The sequence below is a fragment of the Parus major genome, chromosome Z, assembly GCF_001522545.3.
Source record: "Parus major isolate Abel chromosome Z, Parus_major1.1, whole genome shotgun sequence".
NCBI lineage: Eukaryota > Metazoa > Chordata > Aves > Passeriformes > Paridae > Parus > Parus major.
In genome coordinates this window covers 8,084,631-8,108,068 of record NC_031799.1, presented here as the reverse complement: position 1 = coordinate 8,108,068, position 23,438 = coordinate 8,084,631, and the positions used below count along the sequence as shown (strand labels likewise).

General features: G+C 51.9%; 1 protein-coding gene across 4 annotated transcripts in view; it reads right to left on the bottom strand.

The window, feature by feature from the left end:
• The window catches only part of CNTFR (ciliary neurotrophic factor receptor), a 203,716-nt gene that overhangs the window by 5,554 nt on the left and 174,724 nt on the right, over nt 1–23,438 (bottom strand). For all 4 annotated transcript variants that reach the window (XM_015615563.3, XM_015615566.2, XM_015615565.2 and 1 more), the window contains 3 exons: nt 17,393–17,510; nt 16,426–16,592; nt 9,184–9,347 (listed from right to left, as the gene is read on the bottom strand). In XM_015615563.3, the coding sequence (XP_015471049.1) occupies nt 9,184–9,347; nt 16,426–16,592; nt 17,393–17,510 (449 nt within the window). The remainder of the gene's footprint in view (nt 1–9,183; nt 9,348–16,425; nt 16,593–17,392; nt 17,511–23,438) is intronic.

The following is a 23,438-nucleotide window of genomic DNA, read 5'->3' as shown; positions in this document are numbered from 1 at the left end:
AGTGTGGCTGTACATACCCAAGGGATGCTGTGCACACCAGATGTTCAGTGCCATCACCCCACGGCTTACTGGAGTACCTTAAAAGCAGGAACCCACCCTATGAAAGAACCAGCCCATTTCCTTCTGTGCAGCACATGCAACAGCCCAGAACAGATGTAATCCCTTTGGCATGAAAGCTGCAGCCCCCTCCAGGCTTTTCCTGTCACTCTGGGGGATTCCTAACAGGAGGGGGCATTTTTGCTTTCTTGTACAAGTGAAAGCCTTTCCTTCCCTATTCTCACTTCCAGCCTTCTGTCCAGAACATCAGAGTCCTTGGGCTCTGCACTCCCAGCTGCTCCTGCCAGCCGACCTGAGCCCCACATCTGGAGCACACCTGGATGCAGGCCTGATTGGTCTCCCCCACAGCCACTGGGAGCCCAGGCACCTCGGGGTGGGTAGGCAGGAGAGCCACCAGGTCGTGAATCATCTGGTCTGCTAGGCAGGCCACCTTCCTGGAGTGGCACAGTGAAGCTCTCTCTGCCACCCAGACCTTGGGAGCTCTTTGGTGGCACCCACCAATGTAGGTGGCAATGCCAAGGGAATCAAGTTAAATTAATTCCTAATGATAATTAAATGAAATGAAACCTCACAGGGTGAGCTGCCAGCTCTGCTGACTTGACTTGCTCTGTGCTGGCTGGGGTATGGTTTGGAATTGGAGAATGAGGACAGGGCTCTGAAAGATGCTGGGCTTATGACCCTGTCCAAGACTTCCAGCGTGCTCTGAACCCCCTGGCTCCTCCCTGGGACCTGCACCAAGCAGGATACAGGCAGGCCAACCCTACTTAGGTCCTGATGACCTGGCAGGGCTACCTTCCCATCAGCATTTTCTCCATCCCAAAATCCATCCCAGCTTTCCCTTGGGAGCAATTCCGGCCTCTTCCCACCGACAAGAAATCAGCAGTTGAGTGTGTGTAGGTGGGGTGTCACAGGCACAATAGAGTTAAACCTGTGCTTTGCCTGGGCAGGGGGAGTGTCCCCCCAGGACCCAGATTGTCCCTTCTTGCAGGACCTGGGAGGATGTTGCCCTAAGCTCTGCTTTACCCCACAGTCAAAAAGAGAACGCAGAGGTGGTATCATCCATCTCTTCCCACACACACAACCTCTGGATGCAGACCTTCTGAGCCAGGCAGCCAGGGATATACCCAGCATTGGTCATGGTGGGGAGAAAGCCACTGGGTGGGTGCTCATGGCCCAGCCCAGAAGTGCCACAACAAATGGGAAAGCACAAAGGGATTGGGTCCAACTGGACACAGACAGGGAGAGACAGAACTGGGGGAAGACACACTGAAGAGACTGTGGGAGTATGGGTGGACACACAGCATCAAAGGCAGAGGGAGAAATTCCTTAATCCATGTCCTTGCCACACAGAGACAAAAGCTGGGGGAAGGCTGTGCATGGTAATTTTTTTGGCCAGGGTGGGGGTTTGTGTGTGGCTGCCTGCCTTTGTGCACCTGCCAAAAGTCACTCCAACTGGCTGTGAAGTGCTGCCCAGATTAATGAGGGATCAGTAGCCAGTGCAAGGCAGAGCTATTAGCATTGCAAAAAAAAAAAAAAGAAAAAGAAAAGAAAAAGAAAATAAAAGGGAAAAAGAAAGAAAGAAAAAGAAAAGAGAGAGAAAGAGAAATGAATAAAAGCCCTTGAACCCAGTAATTCAGATGACAGCTTGCTGAGGGCAGCATGGGCTGGGATCCCATACCCTGCCATGGTCACATACCCCCACATTCCTGCTTGGAAAGATTATGGAGCTGCCGAGTGCCCACCCACAGTCCCAAGTGCCAGGATGAGCACATGGGCCAGCACCACACTGATGGGATGGAGACAGACACTTAGGGCAGGCTGAGGGGAGGACTGCTCACCACTTGGCTTTCCCCCTGTCCATGCTGGTCCCCCCTGCACATGTGCTGGACATGGGGACATCCACAGCCCAACACCCGTTCATGCCCTCCTTCCAGTCCCTGCCTGCAGACTGATGTCCCTGCCTCGGTGCTTGGCACAGCAGGAGTTAAGGAAGCCATTGTCCCCTCTGAGCTCCCCTCACCCTGCTCCCATGGCCCCCAGCCCACCCTGCCAGGATGCCCTGGCAGTAAAAAAGGTCACTGTGCTTTGTTCTCACCCAGGCTCTGCTCCAGGTACAGGGTGACCAGGTAGCAATTACTTGTGCACAGAGTGAACACGGGCAGGTCTGAAGCCCTGATGGCCTTCAGAAGGGGATGGGGCAGTGAGGCAGGGAAGAAACACCCACCCCAACAGCTGAGCAGGGGGCTGGTGTGTGTTGAAAGGAGGTGCAGGGGGAGAAGGGGGGATCAGATGCCTCCTTTTCTGCATCCCACATGAAGATGTGTTTGCTGGCTCCCTTGTGCTGGCAGTGGCTCTGTTTTCCATTCCTGGACACCTCCTGCTTTCCAGGGCAGCTCCTAGAGTGGGGAGGGGGTGCTCCACCAGCAGACTGGGGATGAGGATTGGCACCCCTCTGTCCCAAGGCAGGGCTGCACTGTGTCTGTGTGTGTGACAGGACAGTGACCACACACCTGTCCCAGGTGCTGTATCAAGCCTAGATGAGTCTGTCTTCCCCAGAATAAAAGGAGCACTCTCCCTGGCTATTGCAAGGTGAAGTTGATGTGCTCACACAGCCTTTGCTACCCACAGCACACACAGAATGAGCATAACCTGGCTCTGCCAAACATCTGGCATCCTTGCAGCCTTGTCCTCTGGATGCTACTTGAATTATACTGGATGATGGGGGAAATTGGAACTGGATAGGGATGGGGACACCCCAGTGAGCTCTATTTCACAACCACTTTTCCCCACAGCATGGGCCAGATCCTGCCACTGGGCTGCAAGGAGCTTTGCAGGGACTCAGCTACACAAACAGCTGCTGTTTCAGGTGCCTTCAGTCCCTGCGAGTGCAGGGGGATCCCAGCAGGGTTTCCACCTGTGCTGAGGAACAGAATAAACCAAAAGAAGAAGTAATCCCCAAGCAAACTGCCCCACCACTGGGAAGTTCAGGAGGGTCACTGCAAGCGGCCAGTGCAGCTTGAGAAAAGATGACGCCATGTGGAAAAGAAACGTTTTGTTTTTTCCCTTTGAAAAAGGGAATATATTTGCCTGGAGAGCAAATATGTCTGACAGTGATTGCTAACAAAGGTACCCCCTAATACCTCCTCCTTCCACAGAGCTGCAAGAATCAGTTGGTATAAGCCCAGACACAACTTTCTACCTGGACTCTGGAATGACTGAAAGTTGGGGAAAATGAATGACCCCCTCTTATTCTTTGACAGCTGGGTAGTGGAAAAGCCACTCCAGCAAGGCCTGAGCTGTGCTCTCTGCTGTCACCCCCTCCTCAAAAGGCTGCTGTGGTGCTGCACAGAGCCCAGCCCTGCTGTGGGTTTGGGAGGATGAGCTATCACAGGGCTCCTTTGCAGCCTGGGCTGTGCCACACCAGGTGCAGCTGAATGGATCCCTTCTGGCTCAAAGTAAAGACCACCTTTGAAAGCAGGGGCTGTAACAGGAAAACAAGGTAACAGGAAACTTTCTCCAGACATGCTGTCAGAGGTTGCTTTTGCTTGTGGCTATGGGGATGATGGGTGCAGGAGTGCTGAGGGCACTCAGCAACAATTCTAACCTGGCCCACACTGGCATAGGCTGCCTGCAGATGCCTCCACCATGCTGGTGCAGTGGGCTGGGGGTGAAAGCAGCTTGTGCATGGGCATGGCAGAGCACAGAGACCTGCCCAGTGTGGTCTGCATGTGGGCAGGGAAAGTTAGGCTTGCTAGCACCTTCCTACCTGCTTGTAGCTGTGTGAGCATGCAGCTGGGGACATGCACGCATGAGTGCCCTGCTGCTCTGTGCCACCTTTGCAGCTGCCAGATGCTCAGTACTTTTAGGTCACCAGCAGTTTCCAAGGGGGCTGAGAGCACCCAAGCAATGCCAGCCAAGGGTCCTGAACCTGCTCTATCCCAGAAAAGGTGATTTCTGGGCATTTCCCACCCCTACCCTCCTCTGAGAAACTCTCTGCTCCAGCCCTGCCTGCCCCATGCTGAGCTGCAAGAAACACTATTACAGACTCCATATTTTTCTCCCATCTATTAATTCTTTGGATTTTTTCCCCCCTTCTTTTTTAATCACTGACTTTGCAGCCAGGAGGAGAGAAATGCTGCAATAAAAGCTACCAGGCGTGAAGTTGTAACCCAGCTTGCTCAGGGTGACCTCCCTGCCAAGATTGCCTTGCAAAGAGGGGGAGTGCAGGAAAAGCAGCAGAGGCACAGGGGGATGTGAATGGGCACAAAGAGGCACTCCTGCTGCAAAGTGACATTGCCACCGTGCCGGCAGGGACGCTGCTGTGGCAGGCAGTGGCACTAATTGCCTTCTTACCCAGCTTGCTCTATCCCTCTCCTTGCCCATCACAGACAGGATATATGCATTAGTTCACACTTTCAGGCTGTATCAGGCTGTTCCGAGGCAGGAACTTCCAGAGACAACATGTGAGATTCACTTCTCTGACCAAAAAATGTTGCTTTGCCCTGGGAGACAAGCCTGAGCCTGCCCTGGCATCCAGTTCCAACACTGATGAGGGAGGTCAGTCCAGAGGACAATGCCATCCTCGCACCAACAAACCCAACACTAAGTATTTGGCAATTTGACAAACTTTCCAAGCCTGTCCCCCAAACCCCATCATGTTCCCAGATCAGAGCAAGCACAGATGTCTGTGTGGGTTTGTTGGGTTTTTTTTGTCCAAATTCCTAAAATCCTGCGATGGTGGGAGCACTTCTACTTGCACTTCTAGAGAAGGACGCTTCCAGCCCTCGCAAATGCTCACGAACATGCCCCTAATGCTTCCAACGCAGAAGAGGAAGGAGAGAACCCAGCCACATTATTAGCTTTAAATATCTCATGACCTTTTACTGCAAATCTCAAGATCTGAGGCGCAGCCCGCCTCACGGTTCGTTAACATTTCATGTTGTCAGCGCGGCCAATGGGTTCAATTAGACTTCGCGACGGCATCTGCAAATTGCTGGCAACCCACAGTAGGAAATCCTCCCTCGGTCTGGCCACCAGCTCTGACGCTGCATAAGAAATACCTTCTCGAGCCTCGCCACATTCCTGGGATGCGCATCGAGCTGGCAAGGGCTCAGCGCACGTGATCTCCCTCCAAAAACTGCGAAAGGAGGGGGGGGGGCGCGGATCCTGCTCCAGAAAATGCCATGGGAAGGGAGCAAAGTGGCTGCAAGAGCTGTCCATGGCTCCCCAGAGATGCTGAGGAGGGTGTGTGGCCACCCGCCTGCACGGAGGGGCGAGCGTGCAGATGTGCTCGCAGGGAGATCGCATGTGTGAGTGCGGCAATCGCTGCTGCTGCGAGTTAACTGAAGGAGCCTGTAAAACCAGAAACAGGCTATTAGCAATCCATTAGGAAAGGCTATCAGTTCCAGCCTAGGTAAGCCATTAGAAGAACATCTGAGAGCATTAGGAGAGCTCGCTTGGGGCCAGGATGGGGCTATAAAACAGAAGAGGAAACCACGCTAATCTGGCTTGAATTACAAACTTAAAAGCGGGAGAAAAATAAAGGATACCCTAAACATTTAATGTTTTATATTTAGGAGACAGAAGGGGAGATTTTGCCAAAAGGAGAGAATAAAAAACCTGTTTAGGCTACAAATATCCATCTCTCTTCTGGCAGCAGAGAAACCACCAGCCCCTCTTCCAGAAAGGGAGGAGTGTGATTTTAAAGTTTCTTGAGTTTCAGAGTGAGCTCAGCGCTGGTGAGGTGGAGGGGAGTCTTTGGCCACATGACGTGACACGATGTGACACGGCTGCATCCCCAGCAGCTATGAAATGCTTGCGCCCAGGTTCAAGGGAGCTGCTGTGAGGAGGCATGATCCAGCATACCTGCATACCCATGTGGAAACTCATCCTCCTCATCACCCTCATCATCCCTCCAGGATAATAATTCCCAGAGCACGTTACCGTAATTCCCAGAGCAAACCTCAACACGAGAGCTGCTAAGAGGTCTGGGTGGAAAGGTGCTGCTGAGCAGGGGAAAGGGATGGCAAATGGCACGCTGGGGCTCAAACCCAATTTGCAAAGTGCTGGGAAGGGGACGAGGGTGTTCTCCCTAGAGATTGCTTCACAGTGTGGGGTGCTTGGGCCAGGCATCACCAGACTTTCTCTGGAGGAGGGGAAACTGCATTTATGGCCAGCTCACACAGCGGTGGTCTCGATAAGATCCACTGCTCCCGTCATGGATGGCTTCATCTTCTGGTGCCAAGCCCTGGCATTATTAAAATCCTGAAAGGAAGAGCCTGGAAGAAAGCAGATGCTGATTGAATCAGGCCCTATGGTATTTGACAGCTCGACATCCATCTGATCCTATTAGTGCTCATTCGGTCCTGCCTGCCGAGGTGCTGTGCATAAATCAGACCCTGCAAAGATAACGGGAGGTGGAGAGGTGAAAGAGGAGCTGCTTCTTCTGCCAAGAAACACCACGTGTGAGCAGGGCGTGCATGGCTATTCTGTCTCTGGGCAGCCTCTGATGCTCCTTTGTGGGTTTTCTCCTGCAGGGATGCTGGGCTTCCCACAGGGCTGCCAAGTACCTGCTGAAAACCCATGGCTGCTGTAGAGGTGGGCTGCCATGAGGAGGCAGGGGCACAGCTCAGCCTGTGGACCTTGGGCAGACAGGGATGTGCCAGAACATGAGGTTACCCAGCTCCTCCTGGCTGCTGGCAGGGACTTCTCCTCTCCCTACCGAGCTCCAAGCTGCCCCATTGTCAGTGTGCAGGTTGTGTGGGCATAAAAAGCAAGGGCTTCTCTGTGCCAACAGCCAGAGCCAAGATGGGGGGCAGCTTGAGGCAGGAGACCTGCACCTCCATGAGAATTAAAACACGCTCCTGCAAGCATGGCATGTGTCACCACCTCATCCTTTCCCAGGGCACTTGTCCCTTTGAGCTGAGACCCAACACTGCCACCACAGCCAAGAGGGATAGATGAGCTAGACTTGGACCTACCAAACCATGTCCTTCCCTTTTCTATCTCAGTTTGGGGGAACAGGGACACCCTCCAAAATGACAACAAGTAATAAGATAAACAAAGAGTGCAGGCAGGCTTGGGCATGCTCCAAGCATGCTGACATTGGTGGGGGTTAATTTTAGGTACAAACACCTGCATTTGGGCTAAACAGGTAGAATGTGCCAATGGGGTCTGGGGTCAGAGCAGCTCCAGCTGCTGCAGTGCTGCCTTCCTCTGGTGTTTGGGAAATGATTGAATTAGGCTTAGCAAATAATTCATCTGATGAATAGTGGCAGTTTTCCTCAAATCATCCACAAATCAGATTTTTCATTACCCAGCCAGCAGGGCAGGGAGTCAGAAAACAAGGCTGGCACCTCACTCACGGAATGCTTGCACTTTCTCACGGAGCAAATTATTCCCCAAACACTCTTCTCCATCAGTCAGTGATGAGGAACATGTCTCTTGCAAGGGGATATTGATTAAAAGCAGTACCCAGCACTGCTGCACCTTCCTGAAATGCTGGGAGATGAACTCCTCCCAGCAATCCTTGTACCCAGCAGGAGAGCTAGTACCTTGAGCACTCTTTGCACCTCAGGGTATTTTTGTATAGAAGAAGTTAGGTTTTTACTGCACAAGACCTGCCTTTTCCAACTCGGGTGGCCCTGCCACTAGTGTCACCAACACCTCCGTGTATTTCCCACCATCACTGCCTGCCTGAGGACACTGATGGGGAGGCCACACCATCCCCCCAGGGCTCTGCCAGATGGGACTGCCATGGCTTGACTCTGCAATTATGGTGCCCCACACCCAGTGATGGAGGGACCTGCTGCTCCAAGGGTGTAGGAGGTAGCTCAGTGACTACCCCACCGTTTTTGGGTGAAAACCAGGGTATTTGGCTGCATCTGGTCTGTGGCGGGGCAAAACCATCAGTTTTTTCCACAACTGCACACCTTGGGGAATAAAAAATAATAAATGTTGTGTTTGGAAGTTTCCACTAAATCTTCCCCTTTTTACACAGCTTGAGCATTTCTGCCCCAAATAGAAAAAAAAAAATATTCCTACAGAAAACTAATACCCAAACTCCACCTATGCCTTCTAACCTCTCTGGATCCTCCACAGGTGCTCTCCCACTACTAGGGAAGAAACAAAGGGCAAAGAGATAAGCAGGAAAACCCCCTAACTTTCAGAGCCATCAGCAAATGCTGCAATCTGAAACATAACCTGTGGTGCTGCCTCATCAAAACACACAAACTAACGCAAAAAGTGACCAAGACACCTTGCAGAGCCATGAGCAAAGCCTCCCATCCACTCTCCCACATATTCCTCTCCCCAGGAAGTGCTGGCTGGAAGAAAATCCCACTTGGCAGTTTGATGTAGGTTCCCAGAGACCCAGTGCTGCCTCTTATTTGACTTTTGTGTTTTTTTAGCACAATTGTTTATCAAGCAAAGCACCTAAGTGGCTTTCAGCTGGCCCAGCTTGGGCACAGAAGGGATGCTGGACGAGCTATGCCAGAGTAGCAGCACCTCCTCTCCAGCCACAGGATGCTTTCCTACACAACCCGAGCATACAAGCAGCACACAGAGGGGGGGAAAAAAAAAAAATCAAATCCTGTTTGTTATCTTCCTGCAGTAACAAATGAAATCTGTCCTCCAGGCTGCCAAGGATTTCACTGACAATTTTTTTTTAAGGAAACAAGAAATAAAAGTAAGAAATACGATAACATCGCAGCAATTGCTCGGTGACTGTGCTCTGAGTTATGGTGAGCGGTATTTTATCTCCAGTTCAAAATCTAAATGTGGCAGAGGCGCATTTAAATGTGGTGACATTTATACTTTAAATGCCTTTTACATCTCGTTGGCAAGTTTTATATAGAACATATGTATGGAGAGTAGATAGGGGCCAAGGATGAAAACGCGGAGCAGGGAGAGGCTGCAGAGCCATTTGTAGGCAGAATGTGAGCTACAAGAAAGATAGAGAGGAGGAGAAAAGCAACGAGAAAGAGAAGGAGAGGAACAGGGTCCAGGTTGCCTGGGCAGTAAATATACATCTTTTTTTGTCCCTGAACGCTTTTTTATAATGCAGCTTGTTCCCAGTCACCAGCTCGCCCCTCTCCCTCTCATCCCAGGCAGGGCAGCATCACTCACATGTTGCCACTGGTCCAGGATGAGAGGCCGATACCGCAGGAAGAACTTCAGTGGGAAAGACTCAGGGTCAGGCCACGATGAGGGGTTTTGCCATGACACCTCCAGTCTTCGAGGGTTATTTGGCACGGGTTTGGCCACCACACTCTCTGGAGGGTCTGGCTTTACTGGAAGAAAAGAAAAGAGGGTGGTTGGCAAATGTTTGCATGTGACATACTTCCTTTATACCCCTTGGCAAAGCTGGCTGGGCTTTGCACCATGTGTAAAGAGGAGCAGCCAACATGCATCCTTTTCCCAAACTAATTAGATGCAAATCACCTTTTGTTGTCCAGGTCAGTGGTATGGCTGTCCTGGATCAAAATACCACCATTCAGGAGGTGACAGCACTGCAGACACATGGAAACAACTGGGCCATGGCAGAGAGCATCCCTCCTACACAAAGCTAATTGGATTGGGATGAGCCCACCAAGCCAAAATCTTGCACTTCCCTTGCAACTGCTGATTTCTGTGAGTTTGACACACATTCTAGGCTGCTTACCTCACAATAATGTGGCAGAGTTTGGCCCTTGGGTTTAGGGCTGGGGTTTTGAGGATTCAAAGCATTGGCACATCATACTAAGGGGGAAGGATTGCCCTGGTCACCTTCCACCCCAGCTCTCTCTCTCACTCTCACTGCCCTGCTCTGCTTTTGGGATATGGGGATATTTTCTTGCTACCTGTCATGTATTGCAGGTGAATATTAACTGGCTGTGAGCTACACAACGTGCTTTGATGTTGCAGCTACTTCCAAAGTGTCAGAAGCTCATCACAGACAGGCCGTGATGAATGTTGCTGCCTGTTGCAGAGCAGTCCTTTCTCCTTGCCAAGGGTTTGATCAAATCCTGACAGCTCAAACTCCCAATTGCAATAGCAAAGCTAAAAAAATTTGTGTACGCTCATGCTTATCCTTTAATCATGGTCAGGAAGGAGCTGGACACACGGAGCTAGGCACACAGCTGTGCCAGAGGTGGATGAGGGCTCTCTGTGCACTCCAAGAACAGCAATGCACATGAGTCTTCATGTCCTGGAAGGTGCTCAACCCCCTCCCAAGTCCACACGTAGGCAAGTGGATCCCTCCTGACCTGAACATTTCTGGACTGAACAATGGTCCTCAGGCTCTGACTGCCTTGAGCATAAGCCTGTCAAGATGTCAGCATCAGACTCCTCTCCCAAGGATGGAGGAGGGATGGTGGGGCTGTGGGGAGCTCCCTTCTGCCTGGCAGAGCTCCTGTCCTACAGTCAGAAGACTTCTTCATGCTGACTCCTGGGTTCCCTGCTGTGGGTGGGAAGTGATGCCCTCACAGGGGCTTTGCTTACCCTGAGAGAGGAAGGAGGTGGTGGTGAGTGAGTGAGTGAGCCGCTCCCTCACCACCTGAGCCCTGCCCTATGTGTGAGGGGCATCTTTCCTTCACTCAGATCAGGGATCAGGTGCTGATGTGTGGCGAGTCTGCTCCAAGTGGAGTCACATGTGAGCTGCTTGCTGCCACCCCTGCTCCAGAGTGATGGTGGCATTGCAGCAACTGTCCCAGCACTGCCACCTCTTGCTTATCTCAGGAGAAACCAGCCTGTGATGCTTTGAGAACACTTTCTTGTCTGCAGGTGAGGCAGAGAGGGTGCTGAATTGGAGCCACAGCCCAACTACCTTGGTGGGACTCGTTTTCCCCAAGACATAGCCCACCACTACCTCTCTCCCCCCAGCCTCATCTTGTTCAGCATCCTGGCACACACCCTGATGCAGTCCTTTATCACCAACATCTTCACTACCACCCTGGCTTTCATCACCTTCCCTCTGTCACAGTGGGTGTGAGGAGGGCTGGACAGCTTCCTCCTTCCCAATGTCACTTCACCCTCAGAGGATGGTCCCAGAGCTCTGGCAGTGGCTGGTCAGCTGGTGAACCTGACCACGGGTGCCTAGTGCCACCTCCCAGCTCCCACAGACTCCTCTCTGTGGCAGGATGGGGGCACAATTTTCCATTTACAGCTTTATCCTCGGCAGCAGGAAGGCTTTTCTGAGGCTGTGCTGAGCTGAGCTACTCCAGATGGCTCTGCAATTCCTCCGCTCACTTTGAATCCCAGGGCTGGGGCTGGACATCAGCTTCCATCGACAGGGACTTGGAGTCCAAACACATACGGAAAAGTATAAATCCAGTGTTGGCTCAGCAGGATGGGTTTGCAAAACAAAAGTCTGTTTGGCTGAACGAATGCAGATGACTGTGAACTGCAGCTCTGCAGCAAGGAAGTGGGAAGGAAAGTGCTGGGCTGGGGATGGATGCAGTGGATACTCCCTGGGGTAATGCAGGGGGCCTGGTTTTTAGTATGCCAGCCTGAAGGCACGATTAAATTCAGTCGGGCATGGCAAATGGGCTTGGGCAGCAATGAAAAATACGACTGTGACTGTTAAAGGAAGTCAGAAAAAGAAGTGCCCTAATGCTGAGGTGGGAGTCACCTGCCCATTTTGCAGGGATGTGACCCCTAGCCCCTCTCCTGAAAGTTGGCCACTGTTGCTTCTGCACAGAGGAAGGCTGCCCTGGCTTCAAGTGTGTGTTCCTGGCTGCTACAAGCCATCAAACAGCACTGCAGGTTAACAGGAAAACCAAAAATCCCTGGTACCTCCTCATGTGCGCCCCCTCCATCCACAGAGCTCCTGCCCAGGGTAGAGAGCACAGCAGGGCCAACCCCTCCAAAACCACAAAGTCAAAACTGTTCTTGCCACTTCCTTCCAAGACAGTGGGGACACAACAGCCAGGAGAGGGGACCAGTCCAGAGAGGACAAACCTGTGTCTCTTAGGACAGACCTCAGCCTGCTGTGCTCATCATGGGAAACACCTGGGCTGGTCCCACAGGGGCCAGATGAGGACTGAGGGGAGACAGGCTGTGTCCAGCTTCCTGATTTCTATGTGACCTTGAAGGAGTCATTTATACCCTGCAGACAGGGACAAGTGCTCTTCCTTCCCCAGCCTTTGTCTGCCTCCATTCAGCCTACACATGGTGAGGCAGGGGCTGTCTGGCTGTACATCAACCAGCATAATAGAGCCCTGTCCTCACTGAGGGCCTGCAGGCAGTAACGTAATAAAAGCAGTAATAGTAATAATAATAATGGATGATGGGCATTAGGCTGAGTACTGGTTAAGCGGCTATAAAACCAGATGTAATATTATCCTGCAGAGCTGAGGGAGCATCATCAGACATTCCTGGGAAGGGGACTTGGCCAGGAGGCTACTCACAGCTCTTCCCACTTGGTTTTTGGCTGCAGTGTCTAAGTGAGGGCTTGAAGTGCAAGAAGAGCATCAGGGAGCAGCTTCTCCTTAAGGCACTGCACGTTCATGTTTAACTGCGAGTCTTTAGCTATCCATTGCCCCTGGCTGTTGTCAGACATGTCTCAAAATGAATCTGGTGGTTCAGAAAAGCAGCTGAGACCCTGTGGCATGGAGCATCCCGTCTCTCCAACAAGCACTAAAATGGATCCCTTGCGGCCATTAAATATCCCCTGGCATTTTCCATGAGCAGAGGGATATTAAACTCCATGTCTTAGCCAAATGTCAGTCTAGGTAATTTAATTCTGCCTCCCTAAGTAGTATGAATTGAACTGACCTTCTGCTTAGGCAACTGTATACCTGTGTTCAAAGACTCCCAGTTTCATACAGACATGGGTATCGTGCAGCCTCTCTGGGATGCTCTGCATCTTCACTGCCCCAGAGCTGGAGTCAGAAGGATCAGATGACCTTCCCAAGGTCACACAAAGGATGGGCAGCATATTTGAGGAAGGTATCCACACCTGCAAGGCCCCATCCAAGGCTTCCTCCCTCCTTTTAATGCTGTGCATCTTCTCATATTTTCCCCCATGATCATATGACAAGAAAGATGATGAGGCAGGATGCTGGTGTTGCTTTGTGTTGGTGCTGCCCTGGATTTCCTGGGGGATGCAAAAAACAGCTCTTGGGCTGAAACACAAGGAAGGTGTGGTTGTATCCTAGTGGGCCAAAAATGTCCCCATGCTGTTCCAGCCATCACGAAGGAGGTGGCAGCTCTTTACACAACCACCTGACTCCTCTCTGGCATCTTCCTCTGCCTCCAGATCCTCTTCCCCACAGTCCCTTTTCCACCTCCTCCTCCTCCCTGGGGCTGGAGCCCTGATGTCCGTCTGGCTCTGCTGGACCCCCTTGCACTCACCTGCATTAATATCAATACTTCTGCAGAAGATGTAATTATGAAAACAATTTGCAGGAGCAAGATGAGGAGGAAGGCAGTCCGGATCTCCTGCATTGGTAGGAGATGGGGGCCAGAGGGCCGGAAAAGCTTTTCCAGTCATCATTGAAAATGACAATGCAGAGTGACCCTTCACAGCTGGCTGCTAATAACCAGCACGGCACGACTGCCAGCAAAGCAGGGGCTCAGGACAGCAAAAGAAAGTACCAGTCATTTTCCACTCAATTAGAGACCATCTTCCGAGCAGCTGGGGAAGGGATTTTCTGCTGGGGGCTTCAGGGATGGAAAAGGAGTGAAGAAGCAAAACCAAAGGAGGTCACTCCTTCCCAGGGGTCTTTTTGTGCTTGCCCAGGCTGGGTGGGTGGTCTGACCAAGGAGAGGGTTTTCTTCCAGCTGAGATGGTGCTGAGAGAGAGAGCTGCTGCCCTGCACTGCTCTCTCCTTGGCTCTGGGTTGCTGTGTCCCCAGGAGAGCGTAAGATCAGGGCTACGTGGCTGCACTTTAACCTTCATGTAGAAGGTATGATGTTTATCTCCAGGAAAACACAAGGCAGGCTCTGACAACCACAGCCCAGGGATTTCAGGAGAAGCATCACACAGGTTCTGGCTGACACTGTCTCTTCATTTTAGCAGGATGTGTGCAGATGTTGCAATGTTCTCAGTCAGCATTTTCTCACTGAGCCGAAGCAGCGGCTTTGCCCTGAGCCATAGGTTTTCCACCCTTCATCTAGCAAAGCGAAACCCAGAAAAATCTCCCAGATGACAGCTCATCAGGCCAGCTGAGATCCCCAGAAAACCTGCTGGATGCTAGATCCACACATCCAGCACTCCCCACGCTGGGAGACAGTCCTGAATTGCAGCTGCAGAGAAGAGAGCTGGAAGAGACACTGAAGCTTCAGTGAGGACCACAGGCAACCTGGGGCAAAACTGCCTAGCAAAATGTAGCAATGCAGTGCACTTGTTTTAACACCAGGATGGCATGAGGAGAAGTTCCACTGGGGTAGACAGCTGTTGTTCAGCAGCTGCAGATGCTGTAATGATCTGCTAAGCCTTTGACTTCTTGCTTCAGCACTCTGTTACCACCCTGTCTGTGCTGCGGATGCATGGCACCCCTACCAAATCCTGGGGAGAATTTCAAAGTTGTGCAGAATATGGAGGTTTTAAGGCCACTGGATGCTGAAGTGGTTATGGGAATGGGCTGCTGCAGGACATGGCCTCTCCTATCAGCATCAGCCCATCACCCCTTCCCCAAGTGCCAACCTGAAGCCAGGTGATGCTGGGTGGTCTGACCTCTCAGAGCACTGCTGAGACATGTCCAGGCACCCTGCACCCTTCCAGGCACTCGTGCAAGAGGCAGAAATAGTACACCAATGCTAAGGGCTGGCCTAGAGTAGTGCTGGTCTCTGTTCACCACTCCTCTGACCTGTGCCGAGTTCACACTGCTGGGCTGGATCCAGCTTTGTGCTGGTGTTGGGATGCCCCCAGCTTGCAGCAGGGTGTGCTTCCCCAAGGGAGCTGCCCTTGTGTGCTGGATGGAGGACCAGATGTTTGGGAAGCTAGGCAGGGCATGGGTGGGATACAGATGTTACAAGCAGGTGCCCTGAACTCCTGGAGGAGGGAATGCAAGGAACTTGGAAAATGTTCTTTAATTGCTGTCCTGGGCCATGCAGGCTGGAGGTTACCTTCATTTTTAAGGAGTGTATCTTCCACAAACACAACAATTTCCATTTAAAGGCACCCAAATCACTGAAATTCCACCACTTCCCTGATAAGCTCCCTGCCTTGTTATTGGCATTCCCGATGCACTGATGAACACAAGCTTCAGGTATGGACCATGGCTGCAGACACATAGCAGGACAGTACCTGCTCCAAACAGTTGGCTGTTCAGTGCCTCATTTGATATTTTCCAGAATTTGAGGCACAAAGGGAAAATCTGGTGGATTAGCAGTGGAGCTCCTCTTCTTGCACTCCAGCACTTCCAGCTTCTCCATGCTGTGATGTGTAGCACATCGAAGGCAAAGACCAAGCACTGGCTGCACTTTAATGATTCACCTAGTTGTTTTTCAGGTTCAGTAACTGCCACATGCAACCAGAAAATTGTTTTTCAGTGTATTCCTGAACTCCGTTCTCTCCTATTTTTCCTGTTCTTTGAGGATGTCACAGCACCAGCTGTAATCCGGCTTTGGATGGTGGCTAAAGCTCCCTGATTTGCTGTGTTTGCACTGGATTGCTCAGTTCATGCCCACCCTTCACAGTCAGAGGAGTATCTCTGCTGTGGGTGTGGACATGGATGCTTCCCAATCTCTGTGGCACAGCCTGAGACATGGACAGCCCATTCCACAGGGTCTGCTGCTCCCCATCCCACACTGCACAGCATCTGCTGTCCTGACAGGGCAGTGAACAGGTGCAAAAGAAGGAATAGGGTTTTTAGGAAAATACTAGGTAAGGGCTGAGGGAACTTGACTATAGGAGAGCTTTATCCTGACTAAGAATGGAGAGAAGAGAATGGGACATTTTAATTCCTCTTGCAATCCTAATTCCTATGACTCTGCTTCCAGCACAAATACCAAACCTCTCCTTTAGGGATGCTCTGAGGTTGTAAGAATGGCAACACCATTTGGACCTCACAATTTTTACAGCTCTCTGCCCTAATACATAGCAGCTTCTTCCCCTGCATCCCAGACAGGGAAGAACTCAGCAACTGTTGGTGATCTGGATCCACTGGGGGTGGGACCATGTGGCCACTGATGTGACCAGTGTGGAGGCTGCCTGTGGGCATCCTGCCTGGCTCCCCCAGGATGCTCAGGTGCCTGCAGGGCCCTGAGAATGGGAAGGGCACAGGGAGGATGCCAGAGTGGTTCAGATCCCATCTCCATGGACAGGCAGAATCTCCACTTGGTGAGGCAGTCCCTTCCCTGCCGCATCTTTCTGATGGATGACCCTGCACCACAAGCCAACCCCAAACACCGCCCTGGAGAGGCCTTTGCTGCTGTTGAATTTACCTATGGCGAACTCGTCAAAGGTGAGAGTGGTGAAGTTCTTTCCCAGAGCATTCGTGACTGTCAGAGTCACCTTGTACTTCACTGTTGAGAAGAGCTGGAGGTACCTGATGTGACACCTGTTTTTGGGAACGGCATCCTTCTCACAAACCATGTCTTTTGTGCCATGTCTGGAAAGCAGAGATGAGAAGAGGTGTTACCTGTGGATGCACCCAACCAAGCTGCTGGAGGAAGGAGGCAGATTGTGCAGCTCTGCATCCCCGCTAAGACAATGGTCCCCAGCCCTTGCTGCAGCCGAAGGGCTGCGTTCCTTCTGCCAGGGAATTGTGTGGGCCCTTGTGTATGAAGTTTTCTCCCAAGCCTACACAGAGGCTTCAGTGAACGTCCTCATGCTGGCCCCATGAAAAGAAAGAGACCCTACTGGGGGTGGGTTTGGGTCTAGCCCTCCTATGAGAGGAACAAGGTCTCCCTTCTGTGGTGACACAAACCTCAGAAGACACTCCACAGCATCAGCCTGTATAAGGGCTGTGCCAGAACTTAGGCTCAGGGTAGGGAATGATGACATGCCATGGCCATGAGAAACACTGCTGCTGTCCAACAACAACCAGCTCACACCAGAAAAGAGCATGGAGGCACCAAATGTGCCAAAAAACAGTGGGCACAACATCCACTAAAGACAACTGGTGCAGAAAGGATGGTCTTGGGAAGCATGGAAAGGAGACCTGGGAGATGGGGACTTTCCTGGTCCCTCCTAGGAAAATTGAAAGGCATCCCAAACATCCATTCCCAAACATCCAGTTTGTATGTCCCCAGACAATCCTTCCCCACGCCCATTTTTGGGGCACTGATACCACATGCTCAGCACAGGTCAGACCCACTCCACCAGGACCTCATGGCACTACTTGAGACCTGCTCCAGGCTGAGGGGACTGAAACTCACCCCACTGCTCCTTTTTTCCCCAGACACTTACATGACAGAGATGTTGAAGGTGTTGGGGATGTAGGTAGGAGTGGGCAGGTGCCAGCTGCAGTAGAAACCCTTCGGATAGTTGTTGGACCGGCACATCAGCACTGGCTCCTTCGGGGGGGCTGCCAGGGAAAGAGAAAGGGTAATTACCTACTGAGGTGGGATCATCACCAAGTTCTGAGCAAAGGCATGATCCTCCATTCCCAGTTGCTGCCAGACTGGGAGGGGAGGGTTTGCAAGGGGAGCCTGGCCTGTGTTCATCAGCTGCTGGAAGTATCTGGGGGTCTTTATCCCATGTCTTCTGCTGAGGTCCTCCATGTTTGCTTTGGGCTGGGCTGTGTAAAGCTCACCTTCTCCTCAGGCAGCTCACTGCTTCTAATGAGGGATGGAGTGACAGAGATGGTTTGCAGGTACCTGGGGAAATTGTCTTCAAGGCTGTGACAGAGATGTTGCTGATGAGGAGGAGGTGCTGCTCTCTTGACCCCATTAATCTACGCTGCTCACAGCTTTCTCTGCCACATCCCTGGGGAGTGATAAACTTATTGAGGGATGATCCTCCAAATGATCAGAGGTCACCCAAGGGAGGAAGCAGAACCACTGGCAAGATGAGGAGGAACAATGTGAAAGCAGCAGAGAAAATCCAGCTCTGCAGGATGACTAAAAGTGTTAACGCTTTTGGCATGGAGAAGAGCATCCCTGACTCTGCTGCACTGCCTCCAAAGAGACACAGAGGCAACAGGAGACAGGATGAGAGCATCCAGTGGGAGCAGCCTTCCTCTGGCCTCATCAGCAGATCCTAGAGGTTAGAGGCAGAAGAGGATTTTAAACCCAGTGAAGTGTTTGAAATGTTCACACTGTACTTGGCTTTCCTGGACACATGTGCAGTGCACACTGTTTTTTGCAGAAGCAGAGCAAGAGTGGCAGGAAAACTGCAAAATGCTGAGGGACAGTGGATGTGAAGAATGAGATGTAATACCTTTTGGCTGATAAATTTTGCCCTTGTTGGTAAAAATCTTACCTAACCTGACACCAAAGTCAACTCTTCTTGGTACCCAGGCAATTGCATTGATTGTTAAGAGCAGGACCCTGACACAGTGCCTTACCATAAAATACACTCCCCAGGCTGGAAGTGCATCAGAATTCCCCTTGGAAAGGCTGTCTGATCCTGTGGTGCTCCCTCTTTCCCTTTGTTAGCCCTCATCCTCATCCATCCACTGGGAATATCCCAGGACACACTCTTCTCTCCAAGCAGAAACAAAGCGAGCAGACCTGGCAGCCTCAGCACCTCCTCAGTCCCACAGCCCAGGTGTCACTGGCACGGCACACCCGGGGACACAGCTTTCTCGGGGGATGGAACGGGCTCCAGCTATGACTGGAGTCTGCTATGGTCTACAGAGGGGAAACTGAGGCACAGGGCTGACGCACCCCCGGCGCCCCTGGGGCAGGGCTTAGAGGGTGCAGGCAGCTGAAAAGGGAGCCAAGCGCAGCGGAGTCAGGGAGCAGGGAGCAAGGAGGAGAGGGAACGGAGGGGGCCGGCGGGAGGGAAGGCTGTGCCGCTCCGAGTGTTCCTCCTAATGGCTATTTCAGCCTTCAGCCGACAGACGAAGGCCAGAGCTTGGTTAATGAGCCTCCCGGTTAAATTATTCAAGCAGACCCTCCACATCAAAACAGAATGGCTAATCGCAAAGCCAGAGACAAGGGCCTGATCTCTGCTACAGCCCCATCCTCTTCCTCCTCCCCACAGGCTCCTTAACCCTTTCCCTGCCTCCCCTGGGCGTGGCGGGAGCAAAGGCAGCCTTGCTCTTTGCAGGGTGCAATGAGGGGTCCGGGAGGTGTCCCGGAGGGGCTGAAGGGGTGCAAGGGGGTTCGGGGACAGCCTCTGGATGCCGGGTGACCGCGCGGTGGCACTGTGGGCTAACAGCACCTGCCCGGCCCCCGGCAAACCGGGATGGGGCTGGCAGCGCTGCCTGGGGATGCTGGGGACGCTGGGGATGCTGGGGACACTGGGGATGCTGGGGACACTGGGGATGCCACCGCAGGCGACTCGCCCACTTGCTGCTTGCGCTCAGCTGTTCCGCTCGTCGCCGGGAGTCGCCGGGAAGCCGGGCAGAAGCAGGCGGGGCTTTTTCGAGCATTCCTGGAGTCCTGCAGGGTCCAGCCCTACCAGCACGGCCCAAGAGGCTGCACTGCTATGCGCCACAATTAGTCCATCTGAGGATAATTTATCTCCATTGTCTCCAGTATCACGCCGGATCCGGCTCTCTGCGATCTCTGCTAATTCCTCCGCTGAGGAGGCTGGGGCGGGCTCCCTCCTCCAGGTTCCTTTGGCTGGGAGGAGGAGGAGGAAGGGCTGCCCCTTCTGTACCCTGCTTCCATCCCCACTCCACAGCAGCCCTTGAAAATGCCCCATTTCCACAGCACTGAATGCCGTGAAAATCCTGCCCTCTGCTTCAAGGCTGGTCCCCAGGAGCAGCCCAAACCTTTTGCGTCCAGCATGCTCCACCTCTTGCCCTCTGGTGTCTTTTATCAAGACAGAGGTGGAAGGAGAGACTGGGGAAGGGAGACAAAATGATCCTCCCATCCGTGGCCTCCTTATGCAGAGTTCAAGGACAGATGCAGCCGAAGGGAAGCTGCTGTATGAAGCCTGTCTCACCCCAGCCTTTGCCCTCTCTCTGGGCAGACACAAGCTGTCTCACACAGACACTCCCGCAGCCTGTATCTCTCCAGAGAGCCATCAGTCCCAGAGCCACGGGCATCCCGGGAGGGAGCTGTCAGGCAGCTACCCCACTTTCCACCCTGACAGGCAGAAAGTTCATGGCACAGTGTGAGGCCACTGGAATGAGCCACAGCGGGCTATGACCACGACACCACACACGTTACAGGTCACCACTGCCAGGCACCACAAAGGAGAGGGCTGCAAGCCCCTTCTCAGCTGCCTTGCTGCATCAGGAGGGCTCTCTTTGCCCAGCCAACCATGGTGTCCTCTCCAAGCTGGTGGCAGGTTCCTTATCTCCCTGCGGAGAACATCCCCGTGTTCCTCTCCCCTCCTCTCCCAGGAAAGGCGCTCGCTGGCACAGCCCATGCTGCCCATCAAAGGCTCTTAAAGACAGCAAATAAAATTGCAGGCTCCAATCGATCCAGCACTCTGTAATGCTGTCTTTGGAGGTGGGCCAGCCCATCAGGCCAACAGAGAGAGCAAGAAAGGCAGTGGAGGAAAACAAAGCCATCAAGGGAGCAGCATTAAAGGATTTTTTTTGCCCTGAGGTTTTGGGGAGTGCTTCTGGGTGGGGGGTGTCCTGCTCCAACCTTCTCCATCCCCCCTCAGACAATGTCCAGCTCTCAGCACCTGCCCCACACCACACACAGCCCAAACAACACGTTGAGTCACTTGGGCACTCCTCCCTGGGCTCCTGCTCACAGCCTCCCTAATTCTGGCAAATATTTACATCCCTTGCCTCATGGAGCTGCTGAACTCTGTAAAAGCAGAGCTCTTTTCCTTTTACCACAAACAGTGCCTGCCCTCTCTAATCTGTCTATTAACCTCTTGCATGGCAGGGAGCCACTTCTCCCATGTGCTCTGCTGATGTCCTCTCTGAAAACCCAGCGTGTTTAATGCCTGGATGTGGCAGCTTCCCAGAGGCTTGGGTTGCAACCAGCCTCGCTGCAAAAACTCCGGGTGAAGTGAAGAAAGGCTCAGAGCTGAGGTCAGAGCTGAGCACATCCCATCTGGGCACATGGCTCACAAACTATGAGATGTTCCAGCAAAATCTAGGTCTGCCACAGCAGTGAAAGCTGGTGCCAGGGTCATCATCTTTGCAGATCCCTGAAAAGAGGCAGGGATGGAACTGGTTTTCCCACCACACAGTACTCCATGCTTTGCATCCATTTAACTCTGTCTCTCCAGCTTTTTGGAAATAGCTGTCACTTGACCAGCTTCAGCACTTCTGCTCAGCTGGGGACAGCACCACGAGTGGTCCTTGAGGATGAAACAGCTCTGGATACACCAGCACAGAAACAGATTTTTGTTTCCCTCCTCATCTCTAAAGCCCAGTTGTCCTCGTACCCTCAGTCCCACTGTGCAGGGGGAAAGTGTGACCAATCCATTTTAGAAACCACTAAAAATGATCTACAAGAGCTTTTCCTAGCTCTGCTAGGTCATGAGATAATGGACATTAAAATCATGACACTTTTATATATAGAAAAGTTATTTTAGGTCACTTTTAGAGGTTTCTGAAATGGATCAGTTATAATTTTCCTCTCCCGCTGAGGGCTGAATGTACTAAAGATGCCTCGCTCCACAGGTGGAAGGATACAAAAAATAGCGCCAATAAAAGTTTTAAGAGGCCTCTCAAACACTTCTGTAGGAGGTATTTTTTCTGGTGCACTCGGGGCACATTCAGGCACTGGGCTGATGGGGGATAATGAGCCCATAGTGTGCTTTTGGGGTCACCTGCATAACTCATCATCTCGGGCTTGGGCCAGCAAAGACTCCAGGGTCCATGACAGCAGCATGTGCTTGTGCTAGAGGTACAGCTGTGACACAGCTGCCTGCACATGGGCAGGACCCCCGTGCTGCCCACAACCAGTGCTGTTCTGCTGCCAAACACCTGCTGTTTGCACCCCAAGTGCCCATGGCAGGACCAGATCATCACCCAGAGACTTTTTTCACACCACTTCTGGTGGGTATATACCAATACAGAAAAAAAGCCACCCCACCAACGAAAAGCAAAGCTGCAGAAGCTTGGACAGCATAGCAGGAATCCACCTGAGCACGAGATGCCAGCACTGAGCATGTGGGCACGAGAGCAGCAAACGTTGCTAGTCCACACACGCATCTACACAGATGCTTTTGTTATGCACATGCTGGCTGCCAGCACGATGTATTATTTATCTAACGCCGCTTTCCTAAAAGCCTGCTTGTGTACAGGAGGCTGGTAGGAAACAACAAAGAAAACAATGATGAATAAATCATATTTGTACTGCCAGGTGGATCAGGGGAGGATCTGTTTGCCATGTGCCACCTGCACCCGAGTGCAGCATGGCTGTGTCCGGGGATGGTCCCATCCATGGGCCCCAATGTTTGGGTACAACCAAAGTGTTTTGTTGCTGGAGAAAGGCAGGGAGTAAATTTGCTCTGATTCCCCTTGACCATCTGTTCTTGGATAAGTGTGAGGATGAGAAGGGGTGTGGAGGACAGCAGGTGATTCTCCCCATGTTCTGGGAACATCATGTTCATAACCACCACTTCATCAAGAAGGATAAAGCAGGTGTTTGGTTTTGATTTGTTGGTTTTGTGTGTTTTGGGGGTTTTTATTTTTTGTCTTGTTTTTTTTTTTTGTTTTTTTTTAGTTCATGCAGCAAAATTCATTTGAGAGAGAATTAGAGAACCCAGATGTTTGGGGGCACAAGATGATATTGGTTTGTTTTTCATTGACCTACTGGGTGACCTGGGCAAGTGATGGAGACAAGGTCTATGTCTCTCCATTTCAGTCTAAGCCAGCCCAAGCTTAGCAAGTGGAAGTTTTCAGGGAGACATTCCTATCCCTTGAAATTAGACACTGAAGATATATATCCCTCTGGAGTGTGAGGCATCCTAGCTGATAACCAGAGGTGCACACATTCAGCCAGCATCTAGCCCAGCCCTCAGACCCAACACTACTGCACCTCCTTGATAGATCCCAAAATGGGTCAGGGACACCTGCAGCTGTAGCCAAAGACCCCTGACGCTGCTGCCATCTAAGAACCATCTTCCCAGCCTCAAAGAGTAAGAATTTATTCCCCAAGAAGGTGCTGGAGAAAAAGGTGGACTCAGCAACAGATAAATTTCTAAAAGGCCCTGTTTTACACTGATTGGCGCTCATAAACCAAGCTATGGATTTTCTCATTTCCCTTGCAGAAAATTCAGTGAGCATGGCAAGAGGCAATGCTGTAAATTTTTGGAGAAGAGAAGAAAGAGAAGAGAAGAGAAGAGAAGAGAAGAGAAGAGAAGAGAAGAGAAGAGAAGAGAAGAGAAGAGAAGAGAAGAGAAGAGAAGAGAAGAGAAGAGAAGA